The following is a 19,953-nucleotide window of genomic DNA, read 5'->3' on the forward strand; positions in this document are numbered from 1 at the left end:
AATTAATGTATTAATAGTATTTAATTATTTTAATGTGATCAATCAATAATTCCAAAATGATTTTTCACATTAACAATAAATATTTTTGTTATTAACTGTTTTTCTTCCACTTAAATTACTAATAAAATAAAATATATATATATAAATTATACATCTATCTTTACATAAATTTATTTCTGTGTTGATTTTAAACATAATTAAAATAAATTCATTAATTTCTTTTTCCTTATTTGTATTTAAAAATTTATTCAATCTATCAAATTAACAAGAACTATTCAAAATTTGAATCAAAAATTAACATATTCTTTGTTTTGTTCTTTCACTCCTAAATCTAGAAGCTAATCAAAATTATTTAAATCTTAATCTTAATATAAACGGGTTTAGTGTTAGTTTCTTGTCATCATTTTTTAGTCATAGAAATACTAATATCTTTTTCTAACATGAGCAAGCAAATCCCATTAAGTAGTCTTTGCACTTTTTTAATTATTTTTATTTGAAATAAAAATGTTAGTAATAAATAATATATTTTTTTTACCTTGTCAAACCTAATGATTTCAACATTATTTTTGGACCATTTGAGCTATTCATTCTTTCTAACAACAAAAGAATCTTTTATTAAAAAATTATTTTTTACTTTTAATTTGGTTTATTAAAATTAATTACCCTATTGACATATTCTTTTTCTATAGTATAAATTTCGATTGCACAGTGAACCATTGCTTCTGTGAATAGTTAAGGGTTTATATAATCTGTGCTATCATCTTCTCCTTTCTAATAAATAGAGTGCTATTTTGATTCACTTTAACCATTCTACTGCTTGTATATGAAGGAAAGAGCAGTAAAAATGTAATGGAGTTGTGATTTAGGCATTAAATTAGGATATACATCAAAATCTTTACAGAATTATAAAAACTAATCCAAATTCATTTTTGTTTCTTTCGGGAATGCATATCTTTTAAAATAGCTACTAAGATTAGGATGAATACCTACCATTAAGTCAGTCTGTTTATTTTTTGAGATAATGTATAATTTATTTTTAACAAAATTAAAATAAGCTTACTATTTATCTATCTTCTATAATCGCATTATGCAATGCTAAATAATTTTCAGAAACTTTACGATTATTTGACCTATCTTCGTCTACTTACGCCTTCAATATATTATCTTGAATAACTTTATTAACAGAGTCATAAATATCTTAATCAGGATAAAGTTAAAATGAGATTTCTTATATTATTTTTAAAAAATGTTCATATTCAAGCTTTCCTTTAGATCCATTGTTATCTGTTTTGTTGCTGGAATAGCTGAGAAATCCAATATTAGGAGAAGTGATTTATCTATCAAACTCACTCATTTTATTAGTAAACTGCCTAACTTAATTTGGTCCTATTAATTTAGCAATAAGGCAATCAATGAACGTTTGATCAACATATTTTTCATCTTTGTCTCTGATTGAATATCTTTGAGGAGAAATCTGTTAACTTTCTTATTCCTATATTTTAATTTTAAGAATTCAAAATTCATAAAATAACAAAATTACATAATTTATAGGCTCTCTTTTTTTCATTAGACCAGCACTTTTTAATAGCTTTGTTAGCTTTATTGTTTTTAAGTATTATGTGTTGCAAGGCTCTCCATATTAGCAAAATGAAATAAATGTATATTACAATTCACTCTAATATGTCTCGAAAACTTCTAAGGCTCTATCATCAATACCTAAGCTCATTAAAAGTTATAACTTTCTATTTTATTTAGATATTGGGCTCTTAGACATTGTATATTAGTCATCAAATTAACTCACAGGACTAATTTTATTTAACTTTTCAACACTCTCATTAAATTTAATTGTCATTTCTTTTTGAGGGGTATGTATGGAGTGCTAATATCCCAACTGAATATTTCCTAATTCTCTATACTAGTCCAAAATCTAAAGTATTTTAGAGTTAGATTATTATAAATTTTAGTATTTTGCAATTTAAAAAATTTTTAAACAAAAATAATTAATTATTATAATAATACTGACAAATTTTAAAACCAAAAAAATATAAATTTATTGACAAAATTTAGATAAAACACTTTGCTGATCGAATTAGTCGAGAAATTCAAATAATTCAAGTTTATTCTTTTATAATTCAATTAAATTTTACAAAAAAAAATGTTTCAAGTTTTTAATATATCTTATAAAGAAAAATGGTAATAGATAATTAATTAATTACTTCTTTAATTGCTTCAGGTGGAAGTATTAGGGATGTTGTGGAGTTATGAGTAGAGTGGATTTTTTTTTCAAAATTTTAAAATCCTTCACTCAACTCCATCCTTTCTAAAAGAGCAATAAATTTTTAAATTGGATGCTCCATTTAAAATTATTGAGCTTCTGGTATTTTACTAAATGCTATCTCTGAAGTTTTGATTATAAATGTAATAAATTTATTTAATGTAAATAGTTTTCCAATATCATCGTAACCAAAAGGATTTACAACTGTTGTATTTATTCCTACATTGTTACTTAGTATTTGATTACTGCTAGTTTCAACTAATTAGTCATATAATAAGAAAGAAGTTGATTTGGTCATTAAGTTTGGGAAAATATCAAAATCTTTAAGAAAATTAAATAAACCATTCATCGATTATTTAAAATTATCTGCAAGCTTAAAAGAATTAGTTGGCTCCCAAGAGAAATATGCCTTGAATTTTTAGAATAATTAAAAATTTTAATTTATATCAATATATAAAAAAGCATTTAGTTAATTTTTATTTAACGAATATCAAAAATTGTATGATTTATACAATCTAATTCGTCCATTCGTTTAGAATAATAAATCTAATTAAAAATATTTCTTTACTAAATAGATTCTTTTGAATATGAAGAAGAGATGCTTGGCAGAAGTTTTTACACTTTCATGAATGGGGTTTTCAAATTACTTTAAATCCTTTCCTAACTCTGTATCATTCATAATATGTTTAAATAATCCCCAAAAATGTTTATCTATTACATTTATTAATGCTTAAGCGGGAAGCATCTATTTGTATTTTTCAGAAGAAATTTTAGCTAAAATATTGCAAAAGTTGTTAAAATCCATTGGTGTCTTATTTTGCGTATATTATGTATATAAAAGATCAATATATTTCTAAGTTATCTTATCATCATCAATTATTTATGATTCTATCATTAACCTTCTAAACTTATTTGATTTTAGAATTGTAGTATTTGTTCTATCACCATATGAACAATAATATGTAAATATTATTTTTAGGTTTTTTTTAATGCTCTATTTGCCACTTGTGAATTTATAGTTTTAATCATATTAATCTTCATGGTTGCCATCATAATACAATTAATTTTCTCTTGTTGGACTCTTAAACATTCTATGATTGCTATCATCTTGATATACATTATTTTATCCAAATTCTAAATTATCATTTTATTAACTTCTTAAAGAGCCTTTTTATAGAATTGGATTTGAAAAATGCTAAAATGCTATAAATCAATATTTTGATAAGCTTAAACTATAAATTAATGTAAAATAAACATACTGCTACTCTATTGTTAGTTTCTACTTAGATTCATAAACAAGATATAAAAAAATATTCTTCTTCCTATGAAAAATTAAAAATATTAAATTATTAGCTGTTTTTTATGCTATTTACTGTATTATTAGTATATTATAAAGATATTCTAATTTTTGTAGAGCTATCTTTCTTTACAAACAATAATAAAAAATCAATTTTTCTTTCTTAAATTTCGAATAAAGTCAAATATATGAAGCTTAACAAATTATTTTTAAGAAGATAATGTATAAATAAAAATATTTTAAATACTTATATTTTTTCCTTTGTAAATTATAAAGTATTTAATAATTTATTGCTAATAAGTATTCTCATGACTTTAAATATTTTAGAAATTTTTAACTATTACTAATTAAAAATAGCTTTTAGGAAATAATATCTTAAAATATTATAAAATATTTAAATCATCAATAAAAAATTTAAATTTGATTTTTAACTTTTTTAATTTTCTTCCTCTTATTAAATTAAGATAGCAGTTAATATTTAAAATAAGTTTCTAAAGTAATTCATTCTTTATTCATTAATATAATAATTATTTTTTAAAATAAATACTTATTAAATTATATTTAAATTAAATTAAAAATATTGAATAATATTTATAAAAAATTAAAAATAAATGATAAAATTATTTTTAAACTCAAAAAACTAATTTAAGACTAAACTTCTCATAAAATATAAATTAATTCTTATTTTTTGAATAATAGATTTTGTCAGCAAACAAAAATTAATTTTTGTATATAAAAATAAATTTAATCTTTGAGATAAATGAATTTACAATTTATACAATAGTAATTAATTAATTTAATGTAAAGGAAAATATTTTCATAACTTCATTTTTTAATTTATTTAAAATCTAGTTCTTTTTTATATTTAAATTACATTTATTTTCTTTACTATAATTGGCTTAATTCTTCAAAAATATCAATGTTTTAGTCTTCCTCATTTTAAATTATTGATTTATTTTTAACTTATTCTTCTTAATAAAATAAACTGTGATTTCTGCTTATTTACTTTGGATAATTTTCTTGTTTGTTAGAATCTATATTATTTTTTTGGTTTATTCTAAATTAAGAATAATTCTCTACAGAAGGACTGTCTTGTAAATTCACAGATTTTATTGATTAAATCTTATTTTAAAAACCTTATTTTTTGTTAAAATATTAATTGTTTTGCAAATGATTAGCTGAAAAGTCGTTGCTCTAGTTTTATAGATAGCTTACTATAATTTAAAATGATAAATAAATTTTAAGTTAAATAATATTTATTTACAATAGTTTTAAGTGGTAATCAACTGAGTTCTTCTCTTATTATCTATGAAATTTATTTTGTGTATTGCTTTATTACTTATCAACATTTTAAGGTTTAATTTTATTTTTTTCCAATATAAGAACACTTTTATGTTAATAGTGTAGTATTTCAAATATAAGTTAAAAAGCTTTTTAGGTAATATTTTCATAAAAATACTTTTGAATATTCTTCCAATAAAAGTGTTAGGATTGCTAATTTTGAAAAAAATAACATAAAAAAATAATACCAGCAAATAAGAGTAGCTTAAGAAATAAATAATTGGTATTATAAAAAACTCATTTAAAGATATGTTGATTGCAGATAAGATGCAATTTAGAATGACTACTTGATAACAAAGTATATCTATACTCTAAAGATGATTATTTCTAAAAGGAGTTATTGCAAAGCTAGCTTTTGTGTATAAATAGAGTATTAAAATTATGATTTGGTAGTTTAAAAAAGAGTTTTAATCTTTCAATAAGCTATTAATTAAAACTATCAAAATTCTAATGTATATTCTTATGAAATCCCAATAGTAATATTTTTATTTAAAATCTGTATAATAGTATCCATAACAATACCTAGTTATGCAATAATTGAGTTTCTTTGAATTTCTCTTTAAATTAAATAAAATAACTAAAGGTAATAGACTCCAAAAAAATAAGCAAGGTATTGATATCGCATAAGTAATTTTTATATATGATGGATCATTGCAATTTATTTATAAGTCAGAAGTCACATATTTATTTTATCCTATCTATGTGCAAGTTAGCTACTTTGAAAAGAAATTAATTTAATTAGGTTAAAAAAGTATGTAAATAAAGTTTGCTAATGTAAATAAATGGAAATTTTTTATTCTGAATAGCTTTAACTTTTCTAGTATTTTTATTAAGATAGCCATGATGGCTAGGAAAAGTAATGGTAAGATAGCGTATATGATCTACATTATATGTGTGTACCCGTAAAGATCTATTAATTTTTTGCTTATTATACAACTTAAACTAATAACAATTCTGTTAGCAGGGGAGTTTAAAAAAGCTGGGAAGTACATTAAAAACTCTGTAAGAACTGAAAAAGGATGAGTAATTATCAATGAGCTCAATTGAATATAATTAATGAAAATTTTTAGATAAAAGATAGATTAATCTTTGATTTGGCTTTTATGAATTGGTATTATTTGCATAAGTCTTAGGTATTAGCAAATCTGAAAATGCACAAAATTATTTGTAAACATTATAACGCTGATCAAAATATACAAGCACAGCAATAAAAATGTTAGTACAATAAAAATAATCTAGTATTTTTCACTACTACATTTTTCACACTTACCAGTATCAATAAAAGAATTAGTATATCGATTGTCAATCCAATATTTTCCAGTTACATCACAAACACTGCATATAGGGCCTATGTATCCTTCAGTACAGCCATTTAAACTTTAAGGATCATTTGGTTTACAAGAATCGGTATTCTAATTGCATTATATAATCTCAGAAGTTTTATTATTTGCCCTCCAGTATCCATCTTTTATTTAAATTTCATTTGATTAACAGCTATTTGCCGTGTCAGGGCATTTTATACATTGAATTTAAGCAGTGTTATTAACAATTTTCTCCTATAGAGTTACTTAATTCCAAAGTTAATCACTTGTTGGATCTTCTAATGAATAGTATCCTAGTTAACATTACTCACAATTATATGAATTAGAATCCGCTTATTTTAGTACTTCGCCCACTTTACAAGCTCTGAAATTTAGCAGTAATAAAATCGGCTTAATATCTGGGTTGTCTTATAATGAGATAGAGTATGATATCTACAAATATTTTTATTATGTTGGTATAGAAGAAATAGTGACTTGGCTGAATGAAAATAATGACTATCCTTCAACAAATTGTTCATAAGTTACTATATTTTATCCATTTATATTTATATTGGTTTAGTTATTATCTTCTATTTTAAAGTAAATGTTTTTTATTTCCTCAATTATTGACGACGGATACATGTTTTGTGTTAAATTTTTAATCGAAAATTTAAATACACTCCCCTCAATATCAAAAATTTGTAAATTCATCATCAAATAAGAACCACTTTTAAAATTACTAAATTATGCAATAGATTCCCACTATTTTTTTTCTGTCTCATTCATTTAATTTTATTCTATAAATCTAAAATCAGGAGGTTTATAGTTAATATCTGTGTCAAATTAGCTTTACTAAGAGTTATTTTGTATTTTTATCTCTGTCAAATATGTTGCGAAATTGTTCCCGTATAGACTAGCACAATTTTAATGAAATTATAATCTATATTTTAACCAAAACTAATCTTCGTTATTATAAAATTAATTCTTTAATCTCATTCCTCCTCCAATCAGTGCTTTGTTACTTGTAATTTCTACTTTTTTGTCAAAATAAATATCTCCATAAAATTCCTCAATGTAAATGGCACCTCCGCTTGCTAGTGCTTAATTTTTTACAAAAGTAGTGTTTTAAATGTTTATTAGACTTTAGCAGCTAATCAGCTGTAAAGAACCTCCGTCTTCTGAAATATTATTGATAAAATTACTGTTTGAGATATTTATATCCCTAGAAAATAAAATTTAAATATTGCCTTAATTATTTTCATAATTTGAATCCTGAAAAATAATATCAGTATTTTGAAGTTGAATTAAAGGTTTTAAATTTTATTAAGTTTGATAATTTCCTGAAATATTTAGCTATTAGATAATGATGCTGTCTGATAGTAAAATGTAAAGTGCTTAGCTATTATCGTATTATTTAATTGTTTGTACCAATTATAAATTACTATTATTTATAAACTAAAAATTTTAAATACTCGTATTTTGTAAACCAACTAAGTTAAAAACATAAGAATAACTTTACGTTTCACTTTCATTATTAAGCTTGTAATAACTGTTTGATATTTATACATCTGAAAAAAATGTACTTTGAGCTATTTTTATATTAACTAGCTATGCTAATATTGTATTAAACACTTTAAATCCTATTATTTTCAAGTTAGAAACATTTTCAATTGATAAGAGATATTAAAAATGTTAAGCTTTTCCAGAGTTAGAAATAAATAAATTATAAATAAACACTTCTGAGCAATTCCTAAAAAGAAACAATGGAATAGCATCTTAGCTATTTTTATTTATCCTTTCATTTTATGAGAAATTTAAATAGTTAATTACAACTCTTTATAGGTTTACAAATTAAAATTATACCTACCCTAAATTTTATTTAGAAATAAATATATTTTAAAGATTTACAATTTGTGTTGCGCTGTTAAAAGTGATATTTAATATCGGTTAACTGAATTCAAATTGAAAATCTCTTATATTGACTTCAAGTTTTGTGTATTACTAGAACGATTAGGAATCAATAAATAACTTATTTAAATCTTATTTTCCTAATTCACAGGTTTTTTACGATGAGATAACCAATGAATTATCTTGTGTGCCTTGATAACTAATTGTGTTTAAATTAGAATCCTAAAGGATTACCATGTATTAATTTCTTTATTTAACTATATTACTCACAGAAGCCGATTAAAATGTAGGATCAAAAGAAATAAAAGGTTTTACATTCTATATTTTTTAAAGCATATCTAAATAGGATGTTACATTCATGCTTACTCCGCACTATTTATTTTAATCTTGAGATACCTCATAACTTAAATTGTATTAAAATTCTTATACTTTATCCAAAGATAATAATATCACTTGCAGAATTTTATTTGTAGAAGAATATTAATCTTAAATAATTTAGTAGTTCATCAAAAGAGGATCTGCCATTTGTTACTAATCTATATACTATAAGGAATAATCACTATTTAGAGATATTAATTCATATTTAGATTCATAGGTAATCAAGAAATAAGTGTCTTCTAATACAATTAAATGTTTAATAAAATTGTAAATATTAGCTCTCCTTATAGTTTGTAAATATGCTAAAGAACTCCTATCTCTTATTATTATGGTAGAGCTAGAATAAAAAATTATCATATTTGCTGTAATCAAAAGCTAGCTGTGCTACTTCTTAGATAAAATTAAGTAATCCATCTGTAAGATATCTTATTTATAGTTATAAACTCTGACAATCTACTCAGTAGCAAAATTTAAGAAAAACCTTTAATATGTATCATCTACTCCAAAAATATCAACATTAACATCCTATTAAAATTAAAATGTCTAAATTTAAGAGAAATCTAATATCATCTTAATATCTTTGCTTGACTTTGATAATTAATAAACACCATATTAAGTCAGATAGCTAACCCATATGCTAGACTAAGTTTCTACGATTTGAACTATAGGCGAAAATATATTTTTGGATTATTAAAATTTAGCTTGAAAATTAATTGTCTCGATGAGAATTGCTGTTGCATCATATATAATAAAATCACCATTACTTATAGCTAGATATAAAATATTTTGTGATGATGAATATAAATCAAATGTTATTCTATCATTCAAATTTTTTAGTTTGAACTTAAATATAACTTTTTAATTTTCAAAATCAAAATGCCAAATCTAGTTATCAATAGTTAGCAATAAATTTTCATTATAAAATTTTACAAATGTATTATTGTCCAAGTATTGCTAGGTATAATTTAGATTCCAGCCAGATTGATTGAAAATAGATTAATAAGATATTTTTTTAAAATAAGCAATACTAGTTGTTAGACCAACCAAAAGGTAATTCTTTTTAGAGGAGTAATATATTTATGTTATATTTTCTTTGAAATGGTAAAAATATTTAAGTTAATTATTTACATATTTGTAAAGAATTCCTTATTCGCCAGCAATTAAAATTGCACCATTTAAAAGCAAACTCTAATTTTGTCCTTGTAGTTGGGTATATATATTACTGTTCCGTGTTTTTATTCTTATCAATCTATTACCAAGATCTCCATAGCTTACTTAGTACACTGTGTATTATGTGTAAATAAAGAGATTATTAGTTCTAAAATCTAAACTAAAACCTTTCCCTTGAGCTTTTGATTAAGGAGTTAATTCTATTATTTTTAACATATTTAAAAGCTGAACCTACTATTGATAGTATACACACTAAAAATTACCTGTAAGGTCTAAAGATAATAAGAAACTCTATTCTTTATCAAATGAAATTTAAACAACTTAAGACTTTTGATTCAATAGGTAAGAGTTAGTATATATAGAGTATAAAGCTAACGATTTCAGATCATAGGAAAAAACTTACCCGTATTAAACATTATCAGTTGAGATTACTAAATGATAAAATTCTTCTAGGAAATACATCTGTTATATGACTGCTGATCCCTAGCTTTATATAGATCCTCTAATGTTTAAGGTGTTTCTTTCAATGATAGTAATCTCTGTAAATTATTAAATTTAATTAAATTGATAAAGTTATGGTTTGTGTAAATTTGAATAATCAAATGAGAATTAAATTTAAAAAAAGATTAATAAAAATTTTACATGTTTGAGTTCTACAGGCTAAAATATCTTCAAAAAAAGTAAGTTCATTTATTGTACTTTATTCCAAATCAATTATTTTCAAGAATTCTCCTTTAATAGAAAAAATTTGAATTAAGCTACTGTAAAGATAAATATTTTAATAAAATTGATCAATAATCATTTAGTAATTTATTTCATTGGATATAATTTGGTAAAGTTTATTTAAGGAAGTTGAATTAAAAAATTATATTTCTCCAGTTTATATTTAGCAAGCAATCATATTTGAAATCGGAATACAATTTTAAGCTATTGCATTTAATCTATTTGTTTTCTATAATATATTTAATTGAAAGTCTAGCAAAGTTAACTGACTTCCATAAACAATAATTTAATCTTATTACATGATAAAGTTATTTATTTATCCTAAACTACTTTATAAAAAAAGACTACTATTCGCTTAATAGTTCTTTAAATACAAAATATTCTATTTTAATACTATTATTGAATTTAAATCTTCAATTATTTGAAATTATTTAATTTGCTGAAAGGGCTCTCCGAAATCCAATTGCTCAATCAGTAAATTAGTATAAAGAGAATACACTAAGATATTACTTTTAATTATGAAGTATTTACCCATTATTACGCTTTATTTTACATATTATATTTCATCTTCATTATCTAAATCTTATGAACTCATTTTATAAATAAGACTATATTCTTCTTTTTAAATTGTATTAAAGCCAAAAACTCCATTTACATCTCCGAATATAAAAAATTGCTTCCTAGATAATAATTAAGAAAAATAGACTCCAAAATAAAATTATAAGTCTGAGTTAACAGCAGTAGGTTTTTCTAGATCCCAAGTGTAAAAATTAAACACAGAACAGTAGCTCAAAAGGATAAAGTTTTAGTAAGTATATTAATCAATTTCACTTACTTAATTAAAACTTTTTTGAACATTAAGGAGCATGTTTCCGCTGAAACTAAAGCCTGATAGATAAAAAGTATTTTAGAATTTTGGAATGATATACATTTAAAACTAATAAGTCGCATAAGGATTATACCCAAAAATAAAATAATAATTATCATTTGGATCGGATTAAACAAATAAAATATTAATCGCTAAAGTAAGAGGAATATTATTTATTTAGTAGATTATTTACAGTTATTCATTAAAAATTATAAATTGTGAATTGCTATTGAATATTATTATTTCTAGAATCTATTGATTTTAAACTTAATTTGTGACAGGAAAACTGCGTAGTTATATTTGTTATATAGTATAACTGCTTTAGTAGTTTTAGATGAATTTTATTTGAATATTTTAGGAATCGAATTAAAATACATCTATTTATTTGTCCTTTTATAAAATAATATATTAAGAGTTATCAAAAAAAAAATTAACTATATTGTCATCAAATATTTATGAACAATTTCTAGTTACTTCAGAATAATTAATATTTAAAATAACTAAGCAAGAATCATATAAAAGAGCAGCAAAATCACCTGCTTTAATGAAAAATCTTTATAATTACTTAGATTAGCTATTTTAGTAAAATATTTAATTTATTATTAAAGTGTGAATAGTATCTAAAAAAATAATTGATTTATCAAATATAGAAACGAGTGTACTTTCATCTGCATAAATTACTTATTTACAAGTTCCTTAATCATAAATTAGCTATTATCCAATATATATTGGCTTATATATATTGGAAATATCCCACGTAGTAATTAAACCATTCACTGTACAAGTAGAAATCATACTTGTATTAGAATTTAAATCTATACTATTAATTTATTCTTGTGGATTTGTGTCACGCTTTTAAAAGTAGCTTAAAGAGTATTAGTCTTCTATAGATATTTTGTTTGTTTAAATATTGTACTAGTATATTATTGTTTATACACTTTGTGAATATACCAAAATGTAAAGTTAGTATATTTCATTGTTTATTTAATTAATCTAAAGATTTAATATAGTTTATGGGTTTTGGATTGTACTTTGGGAAACATTTATAATTATAAAATTTTGTAATTATTCGTTAAAATTATATATATTAATATCATTATTACTGAATAAAATAGCCAATAATTGTAAATCTTTATTGATTTTGATGTTAATGAAATCTATTATTTCATTTTAATTATTCAGGATTTACAATTTTGTCAAATTGCTATCGAATAATATAAATTTTGTTTAGAATTAGATGGTGAGATAGTTTGTGATATTAACAGTAAAAACCTAAATATCAGTTGGTATTTCTTCTAAAGCTAGAATAGAGCAATTTTATGATGATAATTGCACTAAATTTTTGGAAAGAGATGAAATTAGTAAGTATTAATCATCTTTCAATTAAATAACTTTTTTAATGTTTTGAATATTATTAACACAAATAAATTCTTTGCTAATTTGCTAAAGAAGGAGTGAAGAGCTCTCGAATACAACTTAATAAATTGAGATAACATTTCTGTTTATCTTAAACAAAATATCTTGAAAGAAATAAATTAATTAATCTGGGAGTAATTCTACACTTATCTATTCTTAAAAAATTAATTGATTATTAATTTTCTAAATTAATCTTAAAAAAACCTTTGTTTATTCCTTTTCATAATTGATTAAATAAGCAAATTAATTATTAACATCAATTAATTAAGTAGAAGAATCAAAAATACCAAATTATTAAGTTATGTTCTACATTTATTCTTCTAATAAAGAATATTATATGATCATGTTATTATTATTAAATTGCAGCAGATTCATGTTTAAATAATAAGTAAAAATTGTGTCTTATTAAAATTATATAGAATAGAGCAAATTACCTTCTCTCATGTTGATAATACTCCCTTAACTTTAATAGATTACTAAAAAAGTACTGTTATCTATCACAACAATTTCTTTTATATTATTATTTGGTAGGATTCCTGTTGATAAATTGAACTATTAGGAGCAAGACAATATAGGCTCACAAGTATTAGTTAAAGAGTTTGCTTAAAAGCCTTAATCACATATTGCTTAACAGAAATCTTGCTATGTAGAGATATAATCCTGTTTTTGCTAAAAAAATAACTTTTATTAGCAATTTTAGTATATACAAACATTGTTAAAACTATCTAACAAGTAGCTATCTTCACATTAAACACATATGCCTTATTAATCACATTATTTACAACCTATTGAGCATAATTAAGCTTATTATACTGATATTTTAATTAGCCAAATCGCAATAAAAATTCTTTTCATTTCAAATTGATGAATAAATTCTACTTTTGGTTTACTTCTTTATATTTTTTATAAGCTTAATAATCTTTTTTTATTAATATTGCTTCTATTTATTAACTTTATATTTAAGTTAATTTTTTTAATCATAACTTTAAAGCGAATTAAATTTACTTATTCAAATAAAAAAAATAATATTTAAATGAAAATTGCAAACAAATAATTATAAATATAAGAAATAAATTAAAAAAAATAAGATAAACTAAAAATGAAAGCAATATACAGAAGTCAAATACAATAATTTTTGTATGAATAAAATAAATAGTATATATAAATTTTAGATTTTTTAATATAATTATATTGTTTGTAATTAGGTATGATTTATACAGTACTATTTTCTATTCAAAATTAAATTATCAGTTTTTTTCAACTGGTGAATTTAAATTTTATCTTTGAGAAAATAGCTTGAATTGAGTTTCATAATTCTATTAAAAAATAGCATTTTGAGGAATAGAATTTAAATCCAAATCTTATAATCCATTAATGTACTCAGAAGATTTATCTAAATTTTCTTTTTCAAGCAAAATTTTTGTTTCTTTTTATTCTCCTGTATTCGATTTACTAGAGACAGATGAGTAAATTTCATTAGATTGAGCTTATTTATCATGGAAATTAGTATTCTCGTTTCTTGTTTCTGTCTGTTAAAATTCATAATTTGGCTTTATAGGATTTTCATTTTGTGAACTAAAAATAGATTAATTTTATAAGTTTATAATTAAGCTTGCCTTTTGCTCAATAAAATTAGCTTAGAAGTTACGTATGCTTTATAGAAATACTGTTTAATCTTTTTAATAAATAATATTAAATAAAATAAAATAATAATTACTAATTACTTTATGTCTAGCTTAAATAATTGAATGTTGAGTTCTAATTGATCTATTCAAAAGCTTATTTTTTTATCAAGACTTAAATGTTTTTAAAAATATGCTTCCAATAAAGCAATGATTTTTTCTCTTTGTTTTAGCGGCTTTAAAGGTTTTAGCTTAAACTAGTAAAATGCAACTTTTAAAGTAAAGAAACTAAATTTTTTCTGAAAAAATTTTAAGGATTATTGAACTTGAAAATAATTATTTAAAATATTATTTTCATGATAAAGAGGAAATGAATTGTCCAAATTATAACTAAAAGAATTTGTGATTAGAGAGAAGAGTTTATGGTAGACAAAATTGTGTTGAATATGATCACCTAATAGCAAAAATTATCAAATTTTTGTAAATTCTTATTTACGATAGGAGAATAAAAGATTGCTTTTTTGATGTAAATATAGAGAATAAAAACACAAATCTGTTAATTTATGAATGAATATTCTTTAAGCAAAGTAGAAAGAACCACAATCAATACTCTAATGTAAATCCTAATTATATCCCAATAATAGAATTCATTTTTGAATTCAGTGTAATAGTATCCAAATATGTATCTTGTCTTACAGTAGTCTAAAGTTTTTGATCTTTTTCTCAATTTAAAGAATATCAAAAGAGGAAGGAAACTCCAGAACAACAAAAAGGGTATTGAAATTGTGTAAGCAAATTTCCTGTAAGCTGGATCACTGCAATCAATATGCATGTCAGAAGATACATAATATTTAGATCCTACTTTGGTACAAACGAGCTGATTTGAGAAAAAGCTAACTTAATTCGGTTAGAAAATTACAAATATTAGGTTAATAAGAGTAAATTTATGATACTGTTTGATGTCAAATTATTTCATAGATTGTAAAACGTTTGTTACAAATAAGCAAAAAATCAAATAAAGAAAAGGTAGTATCGATTGTAATATCTGAAGAGTTTGAATTCTCTCTATCTCGCTTTTAGAAAGTTAACTTACAAGACAACTAATACTAATCATGATTGAACTTGTTGGAGATCCAAAAAAGGAAGGTATTACAGAGAATACGTCAGGGAAAATAGAGTTTTGATAAGAAACTAAGATAGAAGATATCTGGGTGAAATTAATTAGAATTTTAAGGTAAAAGCTTGATTGGTCTTTTATTGAATTGTTTAATATTGGAATAATCTTCATAATACGTAGATAGTAGCAAATTTAATGTTGCATAAAGCTATTCATGAATAAAATCATCTAAAGCTATAGGTAAATCATAAAAGATAAAAAAAACAAGATCGTTATGGTAATTTATAGATACAAAAATAAGCATTCACTGCATTTTAATTCATTTTGGAGAGATTTTGAAAACTTTTTACCATACCAAGTATTCCCTAAATAATCACATTCTCTACAAACCGGACCTGTATATCCATAACCACAGTAATTTTTACTATTTGAATCTTACCCTTGACATGCATTAAAGATGCTGTTGCATTGTATTATTTCTGTAGATTATTCACTTTCTCGCCAATACCCATTTTTCAATTCAATTATGTCCCTTTAACAAAAGAAAGCCTCAAATGGGCAATTATTACATTATTAACTTGAAGTATTCGTAGAGTCAGTAGCATTTTATTGATAAGAAGGCTATACAGGGTCAGCTATTGAATAAAATCCAACAGGGCATTAAAAACAACTAAATATATTATTACTTATCTACTTTACTATTTCACCTCTCTAACATTTTCTCAAGTTTAATTTAACTAAAATTGGTTTATTTTTAACTTTTTAATATAGATTTAAAGTATAAGAAATTTAAATGTATTGCTGGGAGCTTGGCAAAGATGTTACCTAAACTTATTTAAATATATATTTGTTGTTTTATCCAATAAACTATTAATGGGTTATAATATCTTAACCAGTAATTGAAATGAATGAAGACTGAGAAACCTTTTCTAGTTTAAATTTAATACTAGTTATTTCCTATGAGATTGAAAGAGGGTAAAGGTCCTAGGTAAGTTTTTAAGGCGAATAAGTAAATTCTCTTTTCTCTAAATCAATTAAACTAAGCTATAAAATAAAATATGAACCACTTCTAAAGTTATCAATAACAGCTACTCCATACCACAGTTCATTTTCAATATTTTTCAATTGGTCTTTGGTTCTGAAATCTTTTAAAGTGTTATTCCCTTATTCTTCTCCTAATTCGCTATGGTTTTAAGGTAAGCTTACTTATATATCTTGCAAAAATGTGGTAAAATTATTTCCATATATCTCGGCAGTGTTATTAATAAAGACAAATTTTATTTAATTCCAAAAGTTAAAACCAAATTTATCATTATTTTGGTTTATTATCCTTAAGCCTCCTCCAATTAAAGCATTATTATCTCTAATAATTGTTGAAGAAACTTAAATACTAAAATTACCATAAAATTCTGAAATAAATATTGCTCCTCCACTGGCAAAGGCTCTATTAGAAATAAAAGTGGTAGTTGAAATAGAAATTTTATTTAAGCAATTTTAAATTGAAAGAGCTCCTCCATCTTAGTTCTAGTTATTACTTAAAAAACTTTGACTAATTTCAAACTCAGAACATATACTCACTTAAATATTTCCTTAATTTGAAATGTAATTGATGTTTGTAAATGTTATGTATGAATTCCTAATAAAAATTAATGGTGAGATTTTAGAATTTGAGAAGATGTTAGATGAAATTTTAAAATTTTTAAATATTATGGTATCAGATTCGAAGTTGACTTATTAATACTTAAGCAATTATGAATTTAATGAATATATTAGAGATAAATCTTTGCAGTTTAGCATTGAAATATTTTCAAAAGTAGTTGTCTAAACACCCGTTATCAAGAAAATAGATTAAAGGTTTAAAGAATAATTCGAGGACTATTTATATTAACAATTAATTATGTTAATATTTTCTATAAAAAGTTATTGAACATTATAGATATTTATAAATTCTTCCATATAAGCGTTTTTGATTGTTAGGTTTTTTATGACTAGTATAGTTACATTATTCGCTGTCAGTAAGGATCTAAATTAAATTTTATTTGAGAAGTTATTATCTATTACAAAGTCATAAATATATATTTATTCTATATTCTAGAAATTTAAAAATGAGCCACTATTCTCTCCCTCTGATATACCCATGTAAGAATTAAAAAAAGTATATCTTTTAAATACAACACTTGTTAAATTGAAGTATGAACAAATTATATTTGTAAGTTCTTAATTTTCAAAATAAAGATTTTCAAAGCTAATATTCTTCATTTATTCAGAATGATTCATAAAGGTATTATTTTAGAAAACTATTTAGAAGTCTCTTAGATAAACATCTTATTTTTTGTTATAAAATAAAGTAAAGTTATTAACATTCAATTAATTTATACTCTGATTATTCTCAATAGGCGTAGATATCTAGCTTGAATAAAAAACTACAGAACTGTTTTTGGTATTAGAATTGTCTAAAGGAAACATGTTTTAATTTGAAAATTTCACCATTAAATAATTATATGAAGATGAATTTGGATTTGCTAAAATATCTATTTAAGTTGAGCTTGGATATGTTTATGGCTTAACTTAACTTAACTCTTTAAAAAACTAATAATAACTCTATACTTAAAAACTAGCAAAGCAATATTTTTATTCACCATCAGATTCCTCATAATCTAATGAATATCTTTTCTCAATGATTTGATTTTCTCCCAATATAATTGCAAATAAAATATTTGGGTTAAAATAATATTTTAATTAACTTTTAGAGCTTTGAACTTAGAAATTTACTATAATAGGATTGGTAACATTTACTTAATCAACTAGTTTTGGAGATTAGATATTAGTAAGTATAAAAAATTCAACTCTTTATTAGCTAATTATGAGTAAATACTAATCTAGTATTAACTTCACTTCTGTTATAAAATATTGATTGTTTAATCTTCTAATGCTACTCAAATATTAAAGAGTTTGTCTATCGTAAATTAGCATGAAAGCAGATGAATATAAAATCAAAATATTATTACCCAATTATATCTTATTTTACTGCCTTTTAGTGAGCATAATATATTTAAAACTTAAAGGATTTTAGTCATATTAGTACCTTCTTAATATTGTTTCAGATACAAAATTGAGATAGATTCTTGAAAATTTTTCGTCTACCTCAAACATTTAAATAGTAGAGTCCTATATTATTTAGTATTTCTGTATATCTTAAAATTTTAACATTTACCTTATGTTATAAGTTGTCTTGCTAATTTAGAATACTCCTAAAGCACTTGAAAAGCATATAAAAAATTCGCTTTAAGTTTCTTTGATAAAAGAAATAGAAACAGAAGCAGTTTATTATTAATCAAATTAACTTAGTTTAAATATTTTTTCTTATTTTTCAATTAAATTATAAATCACTAAATCTCCGCTACTTAATCCAAGCAAAAGTAAATTTTTTGTGACAGAAAATAACTCACTGCTTATTCTCAAAGAAAATTGACCGAAAGAAAACTTGTAAAGTATCATTTATGTTGAAAAGTCATAATGCCATATTACAGAATCTTGAGTTAAAAAAATACCTTCACTTAAAAATCTAGTAAATTAACTAGTGCCTAATAGTATTTCTTACTTTTAAATTAATTTTTAAGAAATTTATTAAATACTGGTCTAATTTATGTTTTTAAAAACTGTAATTTTATCTAAAAATGCAATAAGTAGAATTTATTATTATTGATTGTATTAGATTTGTATGGCTTCCTCATCAAAATTATAAAAGAAGTTCTATTGTGCTTATTAATACTTATATAAAATCCCTGATTATCCTAAAATTATATAAGTATTATTTTGCAAATCTTAGTTATTAAAGCTAATATCGGCAAATAAATACTAATTTGAATATTTTATTTATTTCATATAATCATTCAAATCTCCATAAGGTATGTAATAAACTGAAAGAGAATTATATATCAGCAATGTATTTGTCCTTAAATCTAAAGAAAGTCCTTTTAAATTATTGAATTTCGGTTGCATAAAATCTGGTATTTTTAAAATGATTTTTGCTAAATAAAGTCCTGAGTAATTAATAGCCTAAAAATTTCCAAACTTATCTATCAATAAAATAAAATTTTGATCTCTATCATATAAAGCATCTACTAAAACAGTACAATCATTTTATTATTATGCACAAGTATAGTACATTACTGTTTGAAAAGTATTTAAGTCATATGATGCAATTTATGAAAACCTTATGTTTGTTGTAAAAAATACCAGATGATAATACTCTTTGATAAAAAAGAATTTTATTATCTTTCCACCTCCAACACTGAGTATCTATCCAATTTATTAGAAATTGCTTCTTTAGCATATTGTAGCATCTATTTACAAAAAAATTTAATTAAAATAAAAAATTAAGAATAATATTATCATAAATGTAATAAAAAACATTAAACAATACATTTTAAATTAAATTTTCATTTAATTTCAAGAAAAAAATATCACTGAATTTTTTTGACTTATTATTTTAACCAAAAGTTGTGGAAAAAAAATTTTGATTTATTTATGATAA

At 22.6% G+C, this 19,953-nt stretch overlaps 2 protein-coding genes across 2 annotated transcripts; both read right to left on the minus strand. All coding sequences in view use genetic code 6, as the record gives it.

The window, feature by feature from the left end:
- Nucleotides 1-287: 287 nt before the first annotated feature.
- Nucleotides 288-10,988, minus strand: TTHERM_000146185 (transmembrane protein, putative; the record flags this gene model as incomplete). The annotated part of the gene is made up of 13 exons (XM_012796368.1): nt 288-474; nt 536-609; nt 664-1,002; nt 1,061-1,492; nt 1,541-1,927; nt 2,217-2,684; nt 2,844-3,442; nt 3,820-3,884; nt 4,447-4,786; nt 6,184-7,436; nt 8,283-10,209; nt 10,313-10,402; nt 10,925-10,988. The coding sequence occupies 13 exons, from the start codon at nt 10,986-10,988 to the stop codon at nt 288-290; spliced, it is 6,225 nt and encodes a 2,074-aa protein (XP_012651822.1).
- A 2,936-nt stretch (nt 10,989-13,924) lies between these two features.
- Nucleotides 13,925-19,862, minus strand: TTHERM_000146186 (transmembrane protein, putative; the record flags this gene model as incomplete). The annotated part of the gene is made up of 2 exons (XM_012796369.1): nt 13,925-14,352; nt 14,402-19,862. The coding sequence occupies 2 exons, from the start codon at nt 19,860-19,862 to the stop codon at nt 13,925-13,927; spliced, it is 5,889 nt and encodes a 1,962-aa protein (XP_012651823.1).
- Between the last annotated feature and the right edge of the window lie 91 nt (nt 19,863-19,953).

The sequence above is a fragment of the Tetrahymena thermophila genome (genome assembly GCF_000189635.1).
Source record: "Tetrahymena thermophila SB210 genomic scaffold scf_8254747, whole genome shotgun sequence".
Taxonomy (NCBI): Eukaryota; Ciliophora; class Oligohymenophorea; order Hymenostomatida; family Tetrahymenidae; genus Tetrahymena; species Tetrahymena thermophila.